Source organism: Scyliorhinus canicula, chromosome 15 (assembly GCF_902713615.1).
Source record: "Scyliorhinus canicula chromosome 15, sScyCan1.1, whole genome shotgun sequence".
NCBI lineage: Eukaryota > Metazoa > Chordata > Chondrichthyes > Carcharhiniformes > Scyliorhinidae > Scyliorhinus > Scyliorhinus canicula.
This window is the reverse complement of record NC_052160.1, coordinates 131955939-131977821: the sequence shown is the minus strand read 5'-3', so window position 1 is coordinate 131977821 and position 21883 is coordinate 131955939. Positions and strand designations below refer to the sequence as shown.

Sequence of the window (21883 nt, the reverse complement as noted above, 5' to 3'; positions counted from 1 at the left end):
AATAGGGATGCACAATGCTCTTTCCCCTGATCCTGAACATATTATTTTACAGATCGTTAACAACCAAAACAAGTTCATCCTTTCGCCTTTTATAGCTCCTTGAAAATGCATGTGTTCTGGCAGCTAAATTCACACATAGATAACACAGTAATATTAAAATTACATTTTGGAACGGCTACGAAATCTGAATAAATCTATAAATGGGTTGGTTCAGCACCAATGACAACTAGAGAAACTACTTCATCAATTCCACTGAAAAGGTAAAGCAACATTGCACAGACCTTGGGCTGCATCACACCAGCAGGTGTCTCATCAACCCAGCTCACAAAAGGCTCAGCATGGAGGCGTTTCTCTCCTTACTCAATGAATAATCAGCTGTCCCACAGCAGATTCCCAGACTCTTAGAACTGTTAGTTGCATAGCAACTAGCTTGAACTCCAAAACAATTACATCACGCAGCTTCGTGGCATAGCAATAAGATGCACATAACATCCAGCAGATTTCGGCAAAGAATGGTTTTGTGGAGCAAAGATTTTCTTCAGGGATATATTTTTGAAGAGTTCTGATTTTTTCAAAAGCAGAAACACCATCAAATCTGAACAATGATGTCTGCTCAAAAGTAGCTCCTCTTTGTTAAAAAATAATCAAACAGCTATCTGAAGATCTCTGCCCTCCCTCCGTTTTTCTCTTCAAACACCTCCACATCAATATAACTATCAACTGAAAGATGTGTGTGTGGGGCCCTGGGGAACTTGCCCTTCAATTCCTCTTTCCATCACCAATCCTTGCAGCAATAATAACTTGTGTTTATCTAGCACTTGTAAAGTAGTAAAACAGCCCAAGGCTCATCACAGCAGTGTTACAAAACAAAACAAGCAGATATTAGGACAGATGACTAAAAGTTTGGTCAAAGAGGTAGATTTTAAGAAGAGTCTTAAAGGAGGACAGAGATGTAGGTGAGGCTGGGAGGTTTAGGGAGAGAATTCCAGAGCTTAATGCTTTGGCAGCTGAAGCCACCACCAGCAATGGTGCAGCATTTAAAATTGGACATGCTCAAGTCACAGAATGCCTCACTTTCACAAAGCCCAAGACTAATTCTTAATCACTCATTAAAGGTGCACGTGCAATGAAAGTTGGTTATTGGGAAAGCAAATCATGTTTTAGGTTAAATTGCAAAGACCATCAAGTATAAAACTATTATTCAGGCTACATATGGCTTTGGTACATCTACACAAATAACTGTGCCCAGCTACAGTGCTCATATTGATAAAGGGTGTTGTGGCTCTAGAGATGATGTTAAAGAGCATAACTAGAATGACATCTGGCTTAATGGTTTGTAGCAAGAGTTGGAGCCATCTATAGAAACACAGGCTTAGGGACTTCCGGTAGGTGGCCATGGAGAGGGCGGTCACACATTTGGTGGCTCCCGCTCAAGGCTGATTTTTTCGGTCTTTTCCCCACCCGAAGGGCGAATATATAAGTGCAAGAGTGCCTGTGGAAGGTTTTACTCCTCTGCTGTGGCTGGTGGATGGATCCACAAACTAGGAGTGGGGCAAGAAGAAAAGAGCTGCTGAAACAGGAGTGTGTTCGTGGTGCTCCACAGGATAAGATGGTAGATGGCAAGGGAGTTGCCCTGCCCACCCAGTGGTTAACGGAGCAGCTAACAGAGCTCCTAAATGGAAAGTTCTGTCAGCAGAGGAAGGAGGACCTGGAAGACCTGGCCAAAGTGATGGAACCGATTAAGTCGGGGATCGAGAGTGGAGCAGAGGCTAAAGTCCCAGAGCCAGGTGACCTAGATAGTGGATGAGGCGGTGGGGGAGCACGAGGAGCAGTTGGCTGAGGTGGTTGTAACGCAGGAGATCCAAAAGAGGCTGAAGGAGAAGATGGAGGATATGGAGAATCACAGAAGACAAAATCTGAAGATCGTGAGGATCCCTGAAGGCATTAAAGATTCAGAGGCAGCACGGTGGCGCAGCGGGTTAGCCCTGCTGCCTCACGGCGCCAAGGTCCCAGGTTCGATCCCGGCTCTGGGTCACTGTCAGTGTGGAGTTTGCACATTCTCCCCGTGTTTGCGTGGGTTTCGCCCCCACAACCCAAAGATGTGCAGGGTAAGTGGATTGAACATGCTAAAATTGCCCCTTAATTGGAAAAAATGAATTGGGTACTCTAAATTTATTTTTAAAAAAGATTCAGAGGCCAGCACGTACCTGGACAAAATGTTGGAGAAGCTCATGGGGAAGAGGACCTTTGACCTGCCCCTAGAGGTCAATTGAGCGCACAGGGTGCTGATGAGGAGGCCGCAGGCGGGGGAGCAGCCAAGGGCGATGGGCGATAGGGAGAAGATTCTCCAATGGACGAGTCAGACTCGGAAATGCACCTGGGAGGGAACGAGCTGCAGGCGTACAACGAACCTGGGAGGGAGCAGGACTGGCGAAGGAGGAGGACCGGGTCTAACTGGGTCAAGGCTGCCCTCTTTAAAAAGGGGGCGAAGTTCAGAGTACTGTACCCGGCTGGCCTCTGGGTGACTTTTCAGAAGGAGGACTACTATTTCAGCATGCCAGAACAGGCGATGGGAGTTCATGAGACAATGGACTGGGAAGAGAGTGAGGACATTGAACTGGAGGAATTTGCATGTGTGCTAGTTTGTTTTTGAAAAGTTTTGTTTTTGAAAAGTTTTGTTTTTGAAAAGTTTTTTCTTTAAAGAGTCTTTGATGGACTTCCGGTTGCGGCTATGCGGAGCTAAGCCGCACGTTCGGCAGCTCCCGCCAGGAACGGACCTTTGGGCTCTTTTTAGGGCCCCCAGCGGCACTTTTTCGATGGCTCCCAACGTGGGAAGGTGACAACAACATTCCCCCAGCAGTATATGGCCTGGACCAGGAGTGGGGTGAGTAAAATAGCGGTGGCAGCGCCAAAGCAAAAGCGGGGGAAGAGGCACAAGATGGTGGCCGGCGGAGACCTAGAGGCATGGAGGCAGTGGGTGCAGGAGCAGCAGGAGACTCTCCAGCGCTGCTTCCGGGAGCTCAAAGCGGAGCTGCTATAGTCCTTGAAGGCTTCCATCGACAAGCTGATGGAGACTCAGACAGAGCAGGGGGTGGCAATTCGGGATATCCGACAACAGGCCTCTGAAAGAGAGGGTGAGGCCTCAGCCCTCGTGGCAAAGGTGGAGATGCATGAGGTGCTCCATAAAAAGCGACAGGAGCGGTTCGAGGAGCTGGCGTACCGGTCGAAGCGAAAACATTTGCGATCTTGGGCCTCCCGGAGGGGCTGGAGGGGGTCAGACTTGGGGGCCTATGTGGTCGTCATGCTGAACTCGCTGATGGGCGCTGGGTCCTTCCAGGGGCCCCTGGAGCTGGAGGGGGCCCACAGAATACTGGCAAGAAGGCCCAAGCCGAATAAGCCGCCACGGGCGGTGCTGGTGCGGTTTCATCGGTTTGCTGACCGGGAGTGTGTGCTCAGGTGGGCCAAGAAGGAGCGGAGCAGCAGGTGGGAGAACGCGGTGGTACGGGTCTACCAGGACTGGAGTGCGGAGGTGGCTAAGCGGAGGGCCGGGTACAACCGGACGAAGGCGGTGATACATCAAAAAGGAGTAAAGTTCGGCATGCTGCAGCCGGCGCGTTTGTGGGTCACCTACAGGGACCGGCACTTCTACTTCGAGTCCCCGGAGGAGGCGTGTGCCTTCGTGCAGGCTGAGAAGTTGGACTCAAACTGAGGGTTGGGTCCGGGGGACTCTGTGTAACTGTGTTATCTTTTGAGGGGGGGGTTTTCTGTTTAATGTTGGTTCTATGTTGTTTTCAGGGTGAGTGGGGCACTGTCTTTTTGCTTGGGCTCGGTGGATGGGCTCGAGGAAGGGGGCAGATTGGCTGTGTGGGGAGCTGATGGTGGGAAGGGGGGCTGGGGCCCCGCGGGGGGATGGGGCCGACAATGGGTATTGTTTTAAAGGTGGCGGGGCCGGACAGGAGGAAAGCGCGGGAGGGGGGGGGGGGGGGGCGGAGTTGGAGCTGGTAGCGTGGGCTTTTTTCCCCGTGTGAGAGCGGGAGGGGGAGGAGGAGAGCCTGCTCGTGGGCACTGGGGAGGAGGGGCAGCCCCACGTTGGGAGGGGTCGGAGGAGTAGCAGGAGTTGCCGGGGTCAGCAGGAGTGAGCTAGCTTACGGGAATACTATGGAGGGAGTAACGCGACTAGGGGGTACCGGGCTGCTGCTGGAATGGCCAGGGAGGAGCTGAAGTATGCATTGCCGCCGTGGGAAATGAGCCGAGTGGGAGGCGCGGGCCTGTGGCAGGCAGAGGAAGGGTTATGGCTAGTCGGCGGGGGAGGGGGGCAGGGAGCCCCCTGATCCGGTTGATAACCTGGAATGTGAGGGTACTGAACGGGCCGGTCAAACGGGCCCGCGTGTTCGCGTACCTGAAGGGGCTGAAGGCGGATGTGGCCATGCTACAGGAGACACACCTGAAGGTGGCGGACCAGGTTAGATTGAGGACAGGATGGGTAGGCCAAGTGTTTCATTCAGGGCTGGATGCAAAAAATCAAGGGGTGGCGATCCTGGTGGGAAAGAGGGTGTTGTTTGAGGCGTTGAATGTGGTGACGGACAGCGGAGGGAGGTATGTGATGGTGAGCGGTAAGGTGCAGGGGGAGTGGGTGGCGTTGGTCAACGTGTACACCCCGAACTGGGACGATGCTGGTTTTATGCGGCGTATGTTGGGCCGCATTCTAGATCTGGAGACCGGGGGCCTGATAATGGGGGTAGATTTTAATACAGTGTTGGACCCGCCACTGGATCGATCCAGGTCCAGGACGGGTAGGAGGCCAGCGGCGGCCAAGGTGTTGAGGGGGTTCATGGATCAGATGGGAGGGGTGGATCCTTGGAGGTTTGCAAGGCCAAGGGCCAGGGAGTTTTCATACTTCTCCCATATGCACAAGGCCTATTCCCGGATCGACTTTTTCATTATGAGTAGGGCGCTGATTCCGAGGGTGGAGGACGCCGAATATTCGGCGATAGCCATTTCAGATCATGCCCCACATTGGGTGGACCTCGAGCTGGGGGAGGAGAGACACCAGCGCCCGCTCTGGCGCTTGGAGGTGGGGCTGTTGGCAGATGAGGAGGTGAGCGGGCGGGTTTGAGGAGGTATCATGCGGTACCTGGAGGCTAATGATAATGGGGAGGTCCGAGTGGGGACGGTCATGGGAGGCACTGAAGGCGGTGGTCAGAGGGGAGTTGATCTCCATTCGATCCCATAGGGAGAGGAGGGAGCGGAGAGAGAGGGAGAGGTTGGTGGGGGAGCTGGTGTGGGTGGACAGGAGATACGCGGAGGCTCCGGAGGAGGGATTGCTGAGGGAGCGGTGTAGTCTTCAGGCCAGGTTTGACCTGCTGACCACTAGAAAGGTGGAGGCTCAGTGGAGGAAGGCACAGGGAGCGGTGTATGAATATGGGGAGAAGGAGAGTAGGATGCTGGTGCATCAGCTCCGCAAGCGGGATGCGGCTAGGGAGATTGGTGGAGTCAAGGATAGGGGAGGAAATGTGGTGCGAAGGGAGATAGACATCAATGGGGGGGGGGGGGGGGGGGGGGGGGGGAGAAATGGGGCGCTTTTTGGACCGGCTGCGATTCCCGAGGGCGGAGGAGGGACAGGTGGAGGGATTGGGGGCGCCGATTGAGCTCGAGGAGATGGTCTAAGGGATTGGGAGCATGCAGTCGGGGAAGGCGCCGGGGCCAGATGGGTTCCCGGTTGAATTTTATAAGAAGTATGCAGACCTGTTGGGTCCCCTGTTGGTTAGGACCTTCAACGAGGCATGGGAGGGGGTGGGGGCTCTGCCCCCGACTATGTCCCGGGCGATGATTTCCCTGATCCTTAAGCGGGACAAGGACCCCTTGCAGTGTGGGTCATACAGGCCGATCTCGCTGTTAAATGTAGACGGCAAACTGATGGCGAAGATCTTGGCCACGAGGATAGAGGACTGTGTGCCACGGGTCATTCATGAGGATCAGATGGGGTTCGTGAAGGGGCGACAGTTGAACACCAACATACGGAGGCTCTTGAATGTCATAATGATGCCGGTGGTAGTGAGGGAGGCGGAGATAGTGGTGGCGCTGGACGCGGAGAAGGCCTTTGATAGGGTTGAGTGGGAGTACTTGTGGGAGGTGCTGGAAAGGTTTGGTTTTGGGGAGGGGTTTGTCAGATGGGCGAGGCTATTATATGAGCCCCCAGATGGCGAGCATGACCATGAATAGGAGGAGATCGGAGTATTTTCGGTTATATCGAGGGATGAGGCAGGGGTGTCACCCGTCTCCACTGATCTTTGCGTTAGCAATTGAACCCCTGGCCATGGTGTTGAGGGAGCACCGTGTGTCGCTCTATGCCGATGATTTATTGTTGTATGTGGCGGACCCGGTGGGGGGAATGCCGGAGGTTACGAAGATCCTTAGGGAATTTGGGGAGTTTTCAGGATACAAGCTCAACCTGGGGAAGAGTGAGCTGTTTATTGTGCATCCGGGGGACCAGGATGAGGGGATTGGTAGGCTCCCACTAAAAAGGGCGGAGAGGAGTTTTAGGTACTTGGGAGTCCAGGTGGCCAGGAGCTGGGGGGCCCTACACAAACTCAACCGTACAAGGCTTGTGGAGCAAATGGAGGAGGAGTTTAAAAGATGGGACATGTTGCCGCTGTCGCTGGCGGGCAGGGTGCAGTCTGTCAAGATGACGGTGCTCCCGAGGTTTTTGTTCCTGTTCCAGTGCCTTCCCATCCTTATCCTGAAGGCTTTTTTCAGGAGGGTTAACAGGAGCATTACGGGATTTGAATGGGCGCATGGGACCCCAAGGGTGAGAAGGGTGTTCTTGGAGCGGGGCAGGGATGGGCTGGCGCTGCCCAACCTCTGTGGGTACTGTTGGGTTGCTAACGCAGCGATGGTGCGTAAGTGGGAGATGGACGGGGAGGGGGCAGCATGGGAGAGGATGGAGATGGCGTCCTGTGGGGGCACGAGCCTGGAGGCGCTGGTGACGGCGCCGCTGCCGCTCCCTCCGACGAGGTATACCACGAGCCCCGTGGTGGTGGCTACTCTCAAAGTTTGGGGGCAGTGGAGGCGACACGGGGGGGGGGGGGGGGAAGGTGGAGGCCTCGATGAGGTCCCCGATACGGGGGAACCATCGGTTTGTCCCGGGGAATATTGACGGTGGGTTCCTGGGTTGGCACAGGGCGGGTATTAGGAGGTTGGGGGACCTATTTTTAGATGGGAGGTTTGCTAGCCTGGGTGAGCTAGAGGGGAAGTTCAGGCTCCCTCCAGGGAACATCTTCAGATACATGCAGATGAGGGCGTTTGCCAGGCGGCAGGTGACGAGGTTCCCGCTGTTGCCCCCGCGTGGAGTCCAGGACAGGGTGCTCTCGGGGGTGTGGGTTGGAGAGGGGAAGATTTCAGAAATATACCAAGTGATGCAGGAGATGGACGAGGCCTCGGCGGAGGAGCTAAAGGGTAAATGGGAAGAGGAGGTGGGTGAGGAGACTGAGGGGGGGACGTGGGCGGATGCTCTAGGAAGGGTGAACTCCTCCTCTTCTTGTGCGAGGCTCAGCCTCATACAGTTTAAGGTGCTGCATAGGGCTCATATGACCGGGACGAGGATGAGTCGGTTCTTTGGGGGCAAGGACAGGTGCAATAGGTGCTCAGGGAGCCCAGTGAATCATGCCCATATGCTCTGAGCATGCCCAGTGCTGAGGGAATTTTGGAAAGGTGTTGCGAGCACGGTGTCGAGGGTGGTAGGATCCAGGGTCAAGCCAGGCTGGGGGCTCGCGATATTCAGCGTTGCAGGGGAGCCGGGAGTGCAGGAGGCGAAAGAGGCCGGTGTTCTGGCCTTTGCGTCCCTAGTAGCCCAGCGGAGGATTCTTCTTCAGTGGAAGGATGCGAGGCCCCCAAGCGTGGAGGCCTGGATCAATGAAATGGTGGGGTTTATCAAATAGGAAAGGATGAAATTTGCCCTAAGGGGATCAGTTCAGGGGTTTTTCAGGCGGTGGCAGACTTTTCTAGATTTCCTAGCAGAACGATAGGGAAAGGACAGCAGCAGCAGCCCGGGCCGGGGGGGGAGTTTGTTCTCTTTGGTTTTTCTCAGGTTGTTAATATATAATTTGTTGTAATTAATATTTTGTAAAAATTTGAATAAAAATTTTAAAAAAAAGAAGAGTCTTTGATGGCGGTTTTTCTTGAGTGGGTTTTTAGGGGGGGGGGAAACATTGATTGTGAGTGTACCTTTACTTGCTCTTTAGTGGGGTATGGATTGTGGGTGGCAGGGAAGTTGGATGGGGGCCACCATGCTAGCTGGGAGGGCAGGTTAACGGGAGTGAAGTAGGGGATTGTCGAGAGGTAGGTGCGGCGGGGGGGGGGGGGGGGGGGGGGGATGGGGCTGATGTTTTGTTTAAGGGTGGGGGAGTGCAGGGTTGCTGACAAGGCTGTGGTTGATGTGGCACAGTTCATGGAATCCCTACAGTGCAGAAAGAGGCCATTCAGCCAATCGGATCTGCACCGCCCCTCTGAAAGAACACTCTACCTAGGCCCATTTTTGGGACAGCGGCTGGCCCAAAAAAGGGAGATGGTTGATTGGCAGGGGAGGGGGTGGGCTGAACGAGGTTGGTCACGCGAGGGGGCTGAATGGGCCAGTCAAACGGTCACGTGTGTCCACGCACCTGAGGAGTCTGAAGGCGGACGTGCCTTTTTGCAGGGGACGCACTTAAAGATAGGGGACAAGACAAAGTTGAGGAAAGGATGGGTCGCGCAGGTGCTCCACTTAGGACTCAATATGAAGACGAGGGGAGGTGGCGGTGAATAAGCGGGTGGCGTTCAAGGTTGGGAAAATAGTGGCAGACTCAGGGGGAGGTTCATGATGGTGACTGGGAAGCTGGAGGGGTTGCTAGTAGTCCTGGTAAACGTTTATGCCCCAAATTATGTAGATTTCACGAGGCGGATGTTGGGGAAGATTCCAGACTTGGACTCGTACCGGTTACCGGATGATCATGGGGGGGGGGGGGGGGGAAAGAGAGAGAAAGAGAGATTTTAATACGGTTCTAGAACAGAGCTTGGACTAATCGAGCCCAAGCTCGGTGAAGGTGTTGGTAGTGGCGACGGAGCTGAAGGGGTTTATGGAGCACATGGGGAGGTGTGGACCCGTGGAGGTTCCGGAGACCCGTGGAGGTTCTGGAGACCGATGGTGAAGGAATTTTTATATTTCTCCCACGTGCACCGGGTGTACACCCGGATTGACTTTTTTGTGCTCGAAAAGGCATTGCCGGCGGTGGTGGTTATCTCGGAGTATTGGGCGATCGTGGTCTCTGACCACATGCCGCATTGGGCGGATTTGCAAGTGGACCCAGGGAGGGGGACAGTGGAGGCTGGATGTGGGGCTGTTGGCAGATGAGGTGGTGTGTGAGCGGGTGAGGGCCGCCACTCGGGGATACGGGGGAGGTCTTGGCCAGCACGCTATTGGAGGCACTCAAGGCGATGGTTAGGGGGTGTGGGTGAGCGACCTGGCAGAATCCCCAAGGCTGGAGAGGGTCTGATGGGTTCACGTGGAGGTGGAAGCCGTTTATTGATTTCTTTAAGGAGGTTTGAGGGGTAGGTGGGGGGGGGGGGGTGGGTATTGGGTGAGTAGACGAGGGGAAGAGAGGGTGTTGATCATTTAGAATGTTGGTTCATTGTTTTTCTGCTTTTGTTTCTTTACATGAAATTGCCTTGAATAAAATATTTAAAAAACAAACAGACTTGGGGGGAGATTTAATGAAGTTTTTTTAAAACAAGATTTAATTCAATTTGATTGGGTAGGCTATTTGAGATGGATATGGATGTAAAATTAGAGTAGAAAAGTTTAAATCTGACACCAGGTAGTATTTTCTTTCAGCAGTTCTCAGACCGTCGGTGGCACAGTGGTGAGATCTGCTGCAGGTTTCTGACTGATTCCAGTCCTTCAAAGGAAAATTTGATGATCTCCAGAATGAAAAAAACATTTTCAATTTATAGGGAAAGTTGCTATTCAATTACAATTGTTATTATTATGGTCTCATAGAGCTTTGCTTGACTGCCCAAAAGTCAGGGAAATTTATTTTTAACAAAACATTTTCTGAATTTTCCACAAGGTCTTTTTTTATCCCCGCTCTATATCTTTGTGGTTAAAGATTTAGTCAATACTGATTATGATCATAACATGTCTAAATGGGTTTGGGTGCCATTTTGTGTGTAAAAATGTAATGGATTTATCCAGATTATAAACTCGCCTTAAACTTCTCAAATCCAATATGCCGGTAACAACCCTTAAGTGTATGAAAGTCAGGAACAAAGCAATTATAAATGCAGAAGCAAAATTTACAGAACCAGGACATGTCCTTGCATTTATATCACCAATCTATCTAAAAAGGTTTCTGAGAGCCATATTGGACTCGAAACATCAACTCGGTTTCTCTCTCCACAGTTGCTGCCAGATCTGCTCGCCTCCACCTATCTGCTCTGAAATGCTCAATCAAGACTTTCACCTCCAAGTCAGAGTATACCAAAAGCTGTCCTGTCCATTTTCCTATCTTCCAAGCACTGTAAATTTCAGCTCATCCAATCTTACCACATCAAGTGTTGCTCATCCATTACCCGTGCCCTTGCTGACCAATTAGATCCTGGTCATCCAATGGTGCTCTCTATTTCCAAAACTTGATTTGGCCTTAATTGAGCCCAACAGAACTCTGTCCTGTTTTCGGCCTTGTGCATCCCTTCCACATACGGCCCCACAACTGCCCTCAGCTACCTGGGACCCACACTCTCGAATTATTTTCCTAAATCCCGTTGCCTCTTCAATTCCCTCTCCTCTCCTCCATTTGTATCGTCTTTAAAATCCACCTCGTCTTTTAGTGACCCTCGGAATATGGTAGCACATTGGTTATCACTGTTGCCTCAGAGTACCAGGGACCCAAGTTCGATTCCCGACTTGGGTCACTGTCTGTGAGGAGTCTGTACATTCTTCCCCTGTCTGAGTGGGTTTCCTCCGGGTGCTCTGGTTTCCTCCCACAAGTTCCGAAAGACATGCTGTTAGGGAAATTCTGAATTCTCCCTGTGTACCCGCACAGGCGCCGGAGTGTGGCTACTAGGGGATTTTCACAGTAACTTCATTGCAGCGTTAATGTAAGCCTAGTTGTGACACTAATAAAGATTATTATTATTACCTGCCTCTTTGGCTTGGTGGCCAATTATTTAATGCTTGGGACATTTTCCATGTTGAAAGTGCTATATAAATATAAATTTTAGTCTGTGCCATAGTGAAGCTCCTTGACCTGTTTTTGATATTTGTTGAACATCCCATACCTAAACTATCCTTACTTTGCCAGAGATCTTGAGGCATAATCTGGCTCAGTGTAGCAAATCTATAAAGATGGATTGAATAGAGCTGTCCAGATTTACCTTTCAGATAGTCACATGAGTGAAATGCTGTTTTTGTGGAACAACATTACTGCTGTAACATACAAGATTTTGTTGGTTGGAGAGGGGAAAAGCAACAACCAGAATCCAAAAGCACCAAGTGATTAGGAAAGCAAATAGAATGTTAGCCTTTATTGTAAGGGAGCTAGAATATAAAAGTAGGAAAGTCTTGCTAAAACTGTACACGGTGGTAGAAACATATGAAATAGGAGTAAGAGGCCAATTGGTCCTTCAAGCCTGCTCTGCCATCCATTATGATCATGGCTGATCATCCAACTCGGTAGCCTAATCCACAGGTGAGACCTCACCTAGATCTTACTCAAGGAGGGATGCAATTGCATTGAAAGCAGTTCAGGGAATGTTCACCAAGCTGGTTCTGGATAATGGTTTGAGCAGGTTGGGCCTATACTCATTGGAGGTTATAAGAATGAGAAGCAATCTTACGGAAACATACAAGATTCTGAGAGAGCTTAACAGGGTAGATGCCAGGAGGATATTTCCCTTTGTGGAGGAATCTAGAATTAGGGGACGCAGTTTCAAAATAAGGGCCTCCTATTAAAAGACAGATGAGAAATCATTTATTCTCTCAGAGGCTCATTAGTCTTTGGAATTCTATTCCACAGAAAGCCGTGGAGGCTGAGTAATTGAATATATCCAAGGCCGAGTTAGACAGGTTTTTAAGTTACAAGGGAGTCAAGGGTTATGGGCAACAAGTAGAATTAAGGCCACAATCAGATCAGCCATGATTTTATTCACTGGTGCAGGAGGCTTGAGGCTCCAAAATGGCTGACTGCTCTCATTTCTTCTGATCTGTAATTAGGTCAGCCTCGATTAATAGAAAGCTATTAGGTTTAAATGCTAACAGAAACACAAAATGCTGCAGGTCAGGCAGCATCTGTGGGGAAGAGGAACACAATGAACATTCTGTTCTGCTCAAAGTTCAGTGACCCAAAACGTTAACGCTGTTTCTCTCCCCAAATATGTTGCTTGATTGGTTATTTCAGACCTCCAGCATCTGCAGTTTCTGCTTTCATAAATTTGATAACCACTTGTGTCATTGTGCTGACACCTAATATTGGTGGGTTTGCTTCTACCCCAAAATTTCGATGTTTCAATGACATTTAGTCACTTTCTGGGCCCTGGGGAGTTTCTCACAGGTTTAGCTCACATTTAGAATTTTTTTTTAGCACTGGGGAAGCTGAATTCAAGAGATCGGGCTGCCAATTTGAAAGGGTGTCCCAATCTCCAAGTGAGTTTGTGGGTCCCCCACACACCCCACCCATGGACAATGTCACCCCCTACACACACGGACACTACCCCACACCCCCGAAGTGAGGATACCCCGCTATGGGCCCCCAGAGGTTTCCCCCTCTTCAGGCCCCCCCAAACGCCTTATAGAATCCCCTCTCTTCTAGGACCCCCACCCATCATCTCCCCCAACCTCCCAGATTCCGCTACATACCTGCTCTGCATTCCCCCACTCTTCAACCCCCCCCCCACCCTCATTTCACAGACATGGTCCCCCTTGCCAGTGCCACCCTGGCACGTAGGCAGTTCCAGCTGGGCAGTGCCAAGGTGCCCACATTCCAGGCGAAAGGCCAGGGAGCCACCCTGCACTTACCCTCCGGGAGACACCCCCGGGGTGCTGTTCCGCGTCCACGTTGTTGTGGATCAACACTAATCTGCACCCGCTGGGGAGTCCGAAGAATCGAGGCAGGCCGGTGGCTCCCACGCAGGTAGGCCATCAGTAGGTTTATGATCTACTTCCGCGAGCGTCATTCGGTCCTGCCCATTTGGGGCAGGATTCAGATTCCAATGTCTCACAGGACTTCGGAGAATCCCGGGAGGCGCATAGCCCGTTGGAAGCCTTTCCGGTATTCTCTGGCCGCGTTGTGCTCAAGCAAGAGCACAATGTGGCCGTGGAACCGCGCTCATAGTGTGTGAATCTTCTCTTCTCAAAAATACAGTGCTCATCGAGTCTGCACCAACTTTGACAGAGCACTCCACTCCAGCATTTCCCCCCCCCCCCTCCAATCCCAATGACCCCATTAACATAGTTTACAAATCTTTGGACACCAAGGGGCAATTTAGCATGGCTAATCCCCTAACCTACACATCCTTGGACTGTGGGAGGACACCAGAGCACCTGGACGTAACCCACGCAGAGAACCTACAAACGCAGCACAGACAGTCACCCAAGTCCAGAATTGACAGCAAGGTAGCACAGTTGGTTCACAGCTCCAGGTTTGATTCCCAGCTTGGATCAATGTCTGTGCGGAGTCTGCACGTTCTTCCTGTGTCTGCGTGGGTTTCCTCTGGTACCCTCCTACAGCCCAAAGATGTGCAGGTTACGTGGATGGCTATTCTAAATTGCCCTTAGTGTCCAAAAAAAGGTTAAGTGGGGTTGTGGGGATAGGGTGGAGGTGTGGGCTTTGTAAGGTGCTCTTTCTAAGGGCCAGCGCAGACTCGATGGGCCAAATGGCCTTCTTCTGCATTATAAATTCTATGAACCTGGGTCCCTGGCGCTGTGAGGCAGCAGAGCTAACCACTATTTGTTTGAACAGGATTCATACAAAGGAGACACATAAGCAAAGATTCTTCATACCTGTTGAGTGAGTCGCTCACGTTCTTTCTCCAACATGTAGGTCACATCATCCCCTTCAGCTGTGTCCTGGGCATGTCTTCGCCTCTCTTCTTCTAGGTCCAGAATAACCTATAAAAAAGCAACCACCTCAATCATCAAAAACAACAGAGCTCTTGAAACCCATCCAGATGCATGTTTTATCTGAAATATGCTCGTTAACTATTATGTCAAAAACTTCAGTAATTCCTTCACATCCTTCCTAAAGTGTGCTGCCCAGATTTTATGGTTTAGCTCACTGGGCTAAATCACTGGCTTTTAAAGCAGGCCAGCAGCACGGTTCGATTCCCGTACCAGCCTTCCCAGACAGGTGCCGGAATGTGGCGACTAGGGGCTTTTCACAGTAACTTAATTGAAGCCTACTCGTGACAATAAGCGATTTTCATTTCAGATTGGACACAATACTTTAGATGGGGCCGAACCATATTTTATACAAGTTTATTTCATCCGAAACGTTGATTCCGCAATTTTCTCTCCCATGTTTCTTAAAATGGCACATTCACACACACCCCATTGTGATGAGTGGAAAGAAGTGTTTTGTTTTCATAAAATAGTACCTTTCATGGCCTCAGGACATCCCAAAGCACGTTACAGCTAACAATGTACTGTTAAAGTGTTGTCACTGCTATAACATAGGAAATACAACAACTAATATGTGCACAGCAAGGTCCCACAAACGATGGGATAACGTTGTGATGTTGGTTGGTAATGATTCTTTTAAATTAGACATCTGTGGGGCATTTTGCTTTTAAGTTTTTATGCAAATTTAGAAGGCGTCCTCAAGTTAGCAATCATGTATAATTTAATTGTGACTGGAGTCAGATCCAGTCACATGCTTGTGTTTAGCAAACAGTTTGCACTGAAATTCTCCTTTCCACCTCCCCGCCAGTGCTGAGAAATGATGAGAAACAAGCACTGCAAGTTAGTTTTTCCAAGGTCTTATGTAGGAGCATAGTTCCTCTTACTCTGCCCCAGTGTGTCTCAGTAAGACTCTGCTGAATCAGTGTAGCATTTTTCCATTTCCCACACTAGCCACTTCCTCTGACGGAGTTTGCCTTTGAGTGCTAACTGGGTCCAGATTTCCTTCAAGCTAGCAGTTGCTTATCACATCAGTTTTAAGGCCAAGTTCCAGCGATGAAAGGCCAGTGTCTAAATTACTGCGTCATCCTTCCCATACTTATCCTCCTTTGCCTAAAGTATCCCTCAAAAGGAGCGGAGCTCCATAACTACTCTTGTTGTCAGCTGCTTGTGCTACAACCTTGCATGCAACTAAAAATGGAAGTTTAAAACTATACTATCCTGTACTGTAATGTTTTATCCAAGATTGTTTTCAGCCTGGACAGAGAGTGGGGGCTGGAGGGCGCACTGTTTAGGGTCCTTTGGGGGGATTGCAATGGGGGGGGGGGGGGCCTGTGCTTGGTACCTTTTGGCGCGAGATCGGGGCCTCTGATAGGGGGATGGGCTAGGGGCTAGTCACGGGACTTGAAAGGGCTCGGTGGGATACAATTAGGTTAATGGGTCCCTGGCGTGTGGGGGGAGGGCCTGAGCCCTGGGACGGGAGACAGGTAGGCGCCAAGGGCAGGGGTCAGTGTGACTAGCGTAGGTCAGGGGGCACCAGGGAGATCGGAGGGGGGGGGGGGCGGGCTAGGGCCAAGCGCAGGGCTGACCTGGCAGGTCAGGCCTTGGGGAGTAGGGGAGACCAGGCGGAGGGGGGGCGGGGAGGGAGAAGAGGGTTAGGGCCACGTTAGTTTAGTTGAACACGTGTGGCATGGGCAAACAGAGCTGGCAGGGAAAGTGCCTTATGGAAGGATCTTTGGCATCAACACTTATTAACATGTTTATTCTTTCCCACTGTTCGTTTTCACTATGTTAAGGCTCTTTGCACAGGGCCATTTTTCTCTCTGTAACTGTTACAAATTTGTGTTAAATAAAAAACTTCAAAAAAAAAATGAAAAAAAAAAAAAATGGAAGTTTAAAAAAACAACTAATTTTCATTCAACAAATATTCCCACTGCCCTCAGTATTGGTGGAGATGAGCAGACCTCAGTTGGGCTATTCTGGTCACAAGTAACAGTGATCTAGGCAATAGACTTTCTGAAATTGCAACATTTCTGCTCACCCAAAAAAGTTAAAAATAAAAATGACTATCAAAATTTAAAGAAAATACTCAATTTAACCATTTCTCACATTGGGTTATGGCATTATGAAATGTACATATGAACTATTGTGTAAGCATTCAGAAGCTGTGCTCAACATTTATTCTATGAAAATAGTCAAAGAGCATTTAAAGGGAATAAGAGTTCAGAATACTGAATACTTATCATTAGTGCCATTTAACTTTCTTAAAATACACCCATCAGATGACAACTTACGTCAGATAATACCAGGCTAAAACAAGTCTAGTATTTAAGCTTTCAATAATGTTTCCAAAATAAAACCAGTTATGAGTGGTAATGGTCATAGACGATTGTAATCTGAATGTGCTGGTGGGGATGATGAAGAGTACAAGGTTCTGTCCAAGAGCTATCACAGTGAGATTACAACCTAAAATACATCAGTGGAAGATCTGAGAATGAGCCAAAAGCATCACCACAAAGGAGAGGATGGAACCAAGAAAGCCACATTCAGACAACTAGCCTCCGTGAACATCCTCAAAGATGATCCAATAGTCTGGGCATCAGTCTGGAAGCAGGCTGTCTGTTTTTCTTTTTGGTTGCAGAATAGTTAATCTTATCCAAGTACTCTGAAAATTAAGTGGTGTGGGGAAATTGAGTGAATGCCCAGCCAGTTGCTGACCAGTGAGGTCATCCAAGAAAGATAGATCAGAGAATGTTGTAAATGGTGAGAAGTTAAGAATGTGGAGGTGCAGAGAAATTTAAGGATCCCAGTACAAACGGTCACAAAAAGCTAGTGCAGAAGTACAAAAAAAAATTTGCACAGGCAAATGGAATTAAGTTTTTTAACATCAAGGTGGCTTAAATACAAAGGTATAAATGTTTTGACAAAATATAAATGTTTTGTCAGTTATATGAAACTCTAGTTCAGACTTCATTTACAGTATTGTGCTCAGTTCTGCGACTTCAGGAAGGATAGAAGATGGTTAAGCACATATTCACCAGAATGACAACTGGGTTAAAATATTTTTTCTGCATTCATTGGATGTTGGCAATGCTGGGTTAGAATAGGCCTGTATTCCTTGAGTACAGATTAAGAGGCGATCTAAATGAGCTGCGTGGTAGGGGACTTCAAACTTCAAATTAAAGCTAGGTTGTTCAGGGCTCATATTAGGAATATTAGAAATATGGAACCAACCTCCCCCCTCACCCAAAACATCATTCCCAAAAGTTTGAGACTGGGTCAATAAGAAAATATCAATGTGCCAAGGGTACGTATAGCTTACAGAACCAACATGGGTAAATGGAGTTAAGATACAAATGAGTCATGATTTGACTGAATAACATAGTTATGTCCCTGTGCTCGACTTGAGTCATTTTGTGGATGTAGGGGCGATCTTATGTAATAGCAGATGGATAGACTACCATGATAAATTGCTCTTAGTATCCAAAATTGCCCTTAGTGTTGGGTGGGGTTACTGGGTTATGGGGATAGGGTGGAGGTTCAGCCCACGGCTGAACAGATATCTTGGAAACTCTGACTATGGCCTTCAAAAGTAATAAATATAGAACACGCATCTTTACTAGGTTAATTAAAAAGGAAAGAACACTGGTCTACCATCTTCCCATAATATAGATTCTGAATCACAATGACTGCAGATATTTAAACTTCAGTGGGAAGTTTATCTCGAGATGTACTTCACCCCATTAGCATTGGCAATAGCTTGATTCACAGATAACTAAATGCCTGATCAAACATATGAGTATACATCTAGTGCTGTCCTTTGGGATTAATTCCCATTGCACAATTGAGATCATCACTTAGTCAGCATTTTGCAGTTAATGATGAGATCTTTTAGCTTATACTATTTACAGTGAATGCATGATTAATATAATTTATGGGAGAACAGCCGTGAGGGCTTCAATATATTATTAAAGTGGAATTTTCTGTTGCAACTATTGGATGTAATTTTGTCTCTTTACTTGAACTTACAGTTACTGCAAATTCATGAACAGTTACTGCAAAGAGGCCATCTACAAAAATCAGTGCAGCACCCTTCTACGTTCTGGAATTGTAAAAGTTAGATTGACTTAATGATGTTTATATAATCAAAACACGAAAAAAAACTATACAAAACTCATGGCTACACATCATAGAACAGAATTTACAATGCAGGAGGCCATTTGGCCCATCAAGTCTGCACCGGCTCTTGGAAAGAGCACCCTACCACCCAAGGTCAACACCTCCACCCTATCCCCATAACCCAGTAACCCCACCCAACACTAAGGGCAATTTTGGATATTAAGAGCAATTTATCATGGCCAATCCACCTAACCTGCACATCTTTGGACTGTGGGAGGAAACTGGAGCACCCAGAGGAAACCCATGCACACACAGGGAGGATGTGCAGACAGTGACCCAAAACGGAATCAAACCTGGGACCCTGGAGCTGTGAAGCAATTGTGCTATCCTCAATGCTACCGTGCTACACATGAAGTGGTACACAGATTACTAGAATTACACAGAAGGCATGGATGTTTACTGTGTCCTGGCCAATATTTATCACTTAACAAACAACAGAAAAAGGAATAGGATAGACATGTCCTACTTGTCTTCTGCATTTTTCAGGCCAAGTTTGTAAAGAGTCAAGATTCAGAGCCCCTCAGGGGATTTGTGAATCCTGTCTGCATGTGATTATCTTTTAAAAGGCAGTTCAAACTGTCCTCCTCCAAAGATCCTGCCTTTGTGGGCATTTTCTCTTGGAAGTGGCAGGCCGAGCTGGGAATTTTCCTGACTCCCACTAACCACCACAAGGATGAAAATCCAGGCACCTAGTTTATGGTTCATGTGTTTTAGAATATAACTTGTAGTTTTTAAACAAACATTTTATCTGTAGAAAATATGGCGAATGTATGTAAACAAGTTAGGAATTATGCACTTAAAAAGGTCAGAATGGAAAAGATAAGAGCTGTAAAACAGCAGGTGGAGAAACTTATAACAGTGCGTGACATAACTTGTGAAACTGAAAATGAAATGGAATCAGAAAGGGGAATCATAGGAAATTAACTCGCCTTGATTTTAAGAAAACAAAACTTCATAGAATATAACCATAGAGTACACAAGAGGCCCTCACAAGAGGCCCTTCGACCCATTAAACCTGCACCAACAAAGACTGAAATTGGTTGAGGCTATATAAAGTGATGCAAGACCATCAGTAGTTGCAGTTTAGACCTGGGCGTGGTTGCACTATGGCGAAAGTAAATGATAGTTAGCCTGGGCCTGTGCTGTAAGTAGAAGGAAAAAACTAACTTCATCATTCACTGTGTGGAATGTGCGTGTGGCTTAATCTCAGTTTGAATTTTGAGGGAACATAAATTGGAAGATTGCCTCCTCTGAATTTAGTGGAAGAATCTACAGTGGACATCATAATGTCTTGTGCTAAAGAAATAAACTAGCGAGCATTGGAAAAGTAACCAGAAAAAGGAACTGAGGCATCTGCTGAAGCGACGGTAAATGAAAGCTTTACCTCTGACAACAGCTGGATTGGAGGAGAATTAAAGTAGTTTCCCGAGCAATTACATATTTATGGATGGTCCCTATAGAAGGCGGGACCTCGCCGTCTGGCTGCGGGGACTGACCTGGTTTTTGGGGGGGGGGGAAAGGGAGGATCCAACTCCGGAGGGGGGGGGCCTCCACTGTGGCCAGGCCTCCGATCAGGGACAATCGATTGGTGGGCGAGCTAATTCCAGAGGGGGCCTATGTCCCTCTGTGCCCGGCCCCTGTATGGCTCCGCCATGTTGTGTGGGGATGGCAACCCACGTGCATGCGCCGGCCGTTGCGCACATGCACGGACCCACGCCAGCTGTGCTGGGGCACGTATCAGCAGCTGGAGCTGCATGAACCACTCCAGTGCCATGCTGGCCTCTTGTGCGGCGCAGGATCGTTGCTCCTAGTGGCCAGATGACACCACTGTAAAAAGCTCCGGCGTTTACAACGGCGTCAACACTTAGCCCCATTATCGGAGAACCCCGCCCATGGTTTTTCACTTCTGAAGTTCCCCAAACAATTACATCCTGATTAAGAGTAAATCTTTATCCCGAAAGAAGAGAAAGTATAGGCGGGAACTTCAAAGATGATTCATCCCATCCTTATTGTTGCTTTCTGGTAAACCTTTGTAGTTACACAGGTTAACTGACTGGGAACAATATACTTGCTTGCTTCGCGGCTCATGACAGAGAGATGTACCAAGAAAATAGAAGGAGGAGAAATCATGAATCTGCAGACTTTCAATTCTAAAGCAAACTATTGTGTTCAATTAGCAAATGTCTTTTGTTAATTTGTGCTTCAATTTGATCTAATATTAGATTTAGTATCAGAAACAGAATGCCAACAGAAGGATGTGAAATCAAAGCAGCTACAACACAAGAGGTGGCTATTCAGCTAGTTGCATTTGTGCTGGTCCTCTGTCAAGACCAACCATGCTTACTGCAATGCCCCTGTTATGTGTAACCCTCCAAGTTCTTCAAAATGTTCTGAATGCTAAAAACGAGGTACATGCAATGCAACATTTTACAATACCTTTCGGTGTCTGCTCTCTGCAGCAGCCAACTGAGATACCATTCGTTCTTGCATTGTCTTGCACTGTGTCATCACTACTTTGAGCACTGACAGCGGGTTGGTGCATACAGGTTGGTTGTCACCATGATTTCCATCTCTGATCGACTCACAATCCCTCTGCAGAGCAAGGAATGGGTCACTGATGTCATATTTTCCATAGCGCTCTTGGATAAAACGATCTCGGTGCTGTGCCTGCAACCAAATCCAGGGAACATTTAGAATTTTAAAATGTTAGTTTGACCCCGAGTTTAATGCTATTCCACATGAACACTTGCTATCAGGATATTAATATATTTTTTTAAATTGAAAAAGAAATAAAATATGTCAGAAAATATAGGACCAGACAGCCCAACCATCAGAGAACCCTAGTTAAAAAAAACTCTCTCCCAATGTCCTATTTCCATAAATATCTATCCAAGTCTCAACATTTTTTCATGAGCCTGTTCTGCCATTGAATTAGATCTTAACTAATCTATGATCTAACTCAATATACCCTATACCTGCCTTTGCTCCATATCTTTTAATCTCACCTTAAAATCTACAATCGATCGAGCAGCAATTGTCATGTGCAGAGGACAAGACCGTTGGATCTCACAAGAGGTCTCTTGCGAGATTTGCAACGCGAGATTCAACAGAATCCTGCCTGACAACGCGATCTGGATCTCGTCCTCACTGGGCGTGATCCGGATCAGTATATTTAAATGAGCCGTACATTTAAATATACGTTTACGGATTCAACCGGGACTCAACAGCTGCGCCCATGAGACCGTGCCATTTAGTACTAGTCCAGACAAACTTGGACCAGGCATAACAGAATTGATGGGGTGGGAGGAGGCATCTCCCAGGCCATTGGAGACCCAAGGGTGGTCGAGGACAGGGCAGGGTGGCACCTGGTACTCCCCCTGGCATCTGGGCACCTTGGCACTAGCAGCCTGACACTGCCAGTGTCGGATGGCACTAAGAGATCAGGGCAGCCTTCCAAAATAGAGCTCCAATCTGCGAGGAGTCTTTCTTGCTGGCAAGCTATGTTTCTTGGTGCTGCAGGCACGGAGAAACATTCTACTAAACGTTCCATTCAACGGACTT

At 48.4% G+C, this 21883-nt stretch overlaps 1 protein-coding gene across 3 annotated transcripts in view; it reads right to left on the bottom strand.

The window, feature by feature from the left end:
- Positions 1 to 21883, bottom strand: part of cttnbp2nlb (CTTNBP2 N-terminal like b) — a 125664-nt gene that overhangs the window by 45832 nt on the left and 57949 nt on the right. For 2 of the 3 annotated variants that reach the window (XM_038819527.1, XM_038819526.1), the window contains exons 3-4: positions 20759 to 20989; positions 14030 to 14137 (exon numbers count right to left, since the gene is read on the bottom strand). In XM_038819527.1, coding sequence (XP_038675455.1) covers positions 14030 to 14137; positions 20759 to 20989 — 339 coding nt within the window. Of the gene's footprint in view, positions 1 to 14029; positions 14138 to 20757; positions 20990 to 21883 lie in introns of all 3 variants that reach the window. The other variant, XM_038819528.1, reaches the window with a different exon arrangement.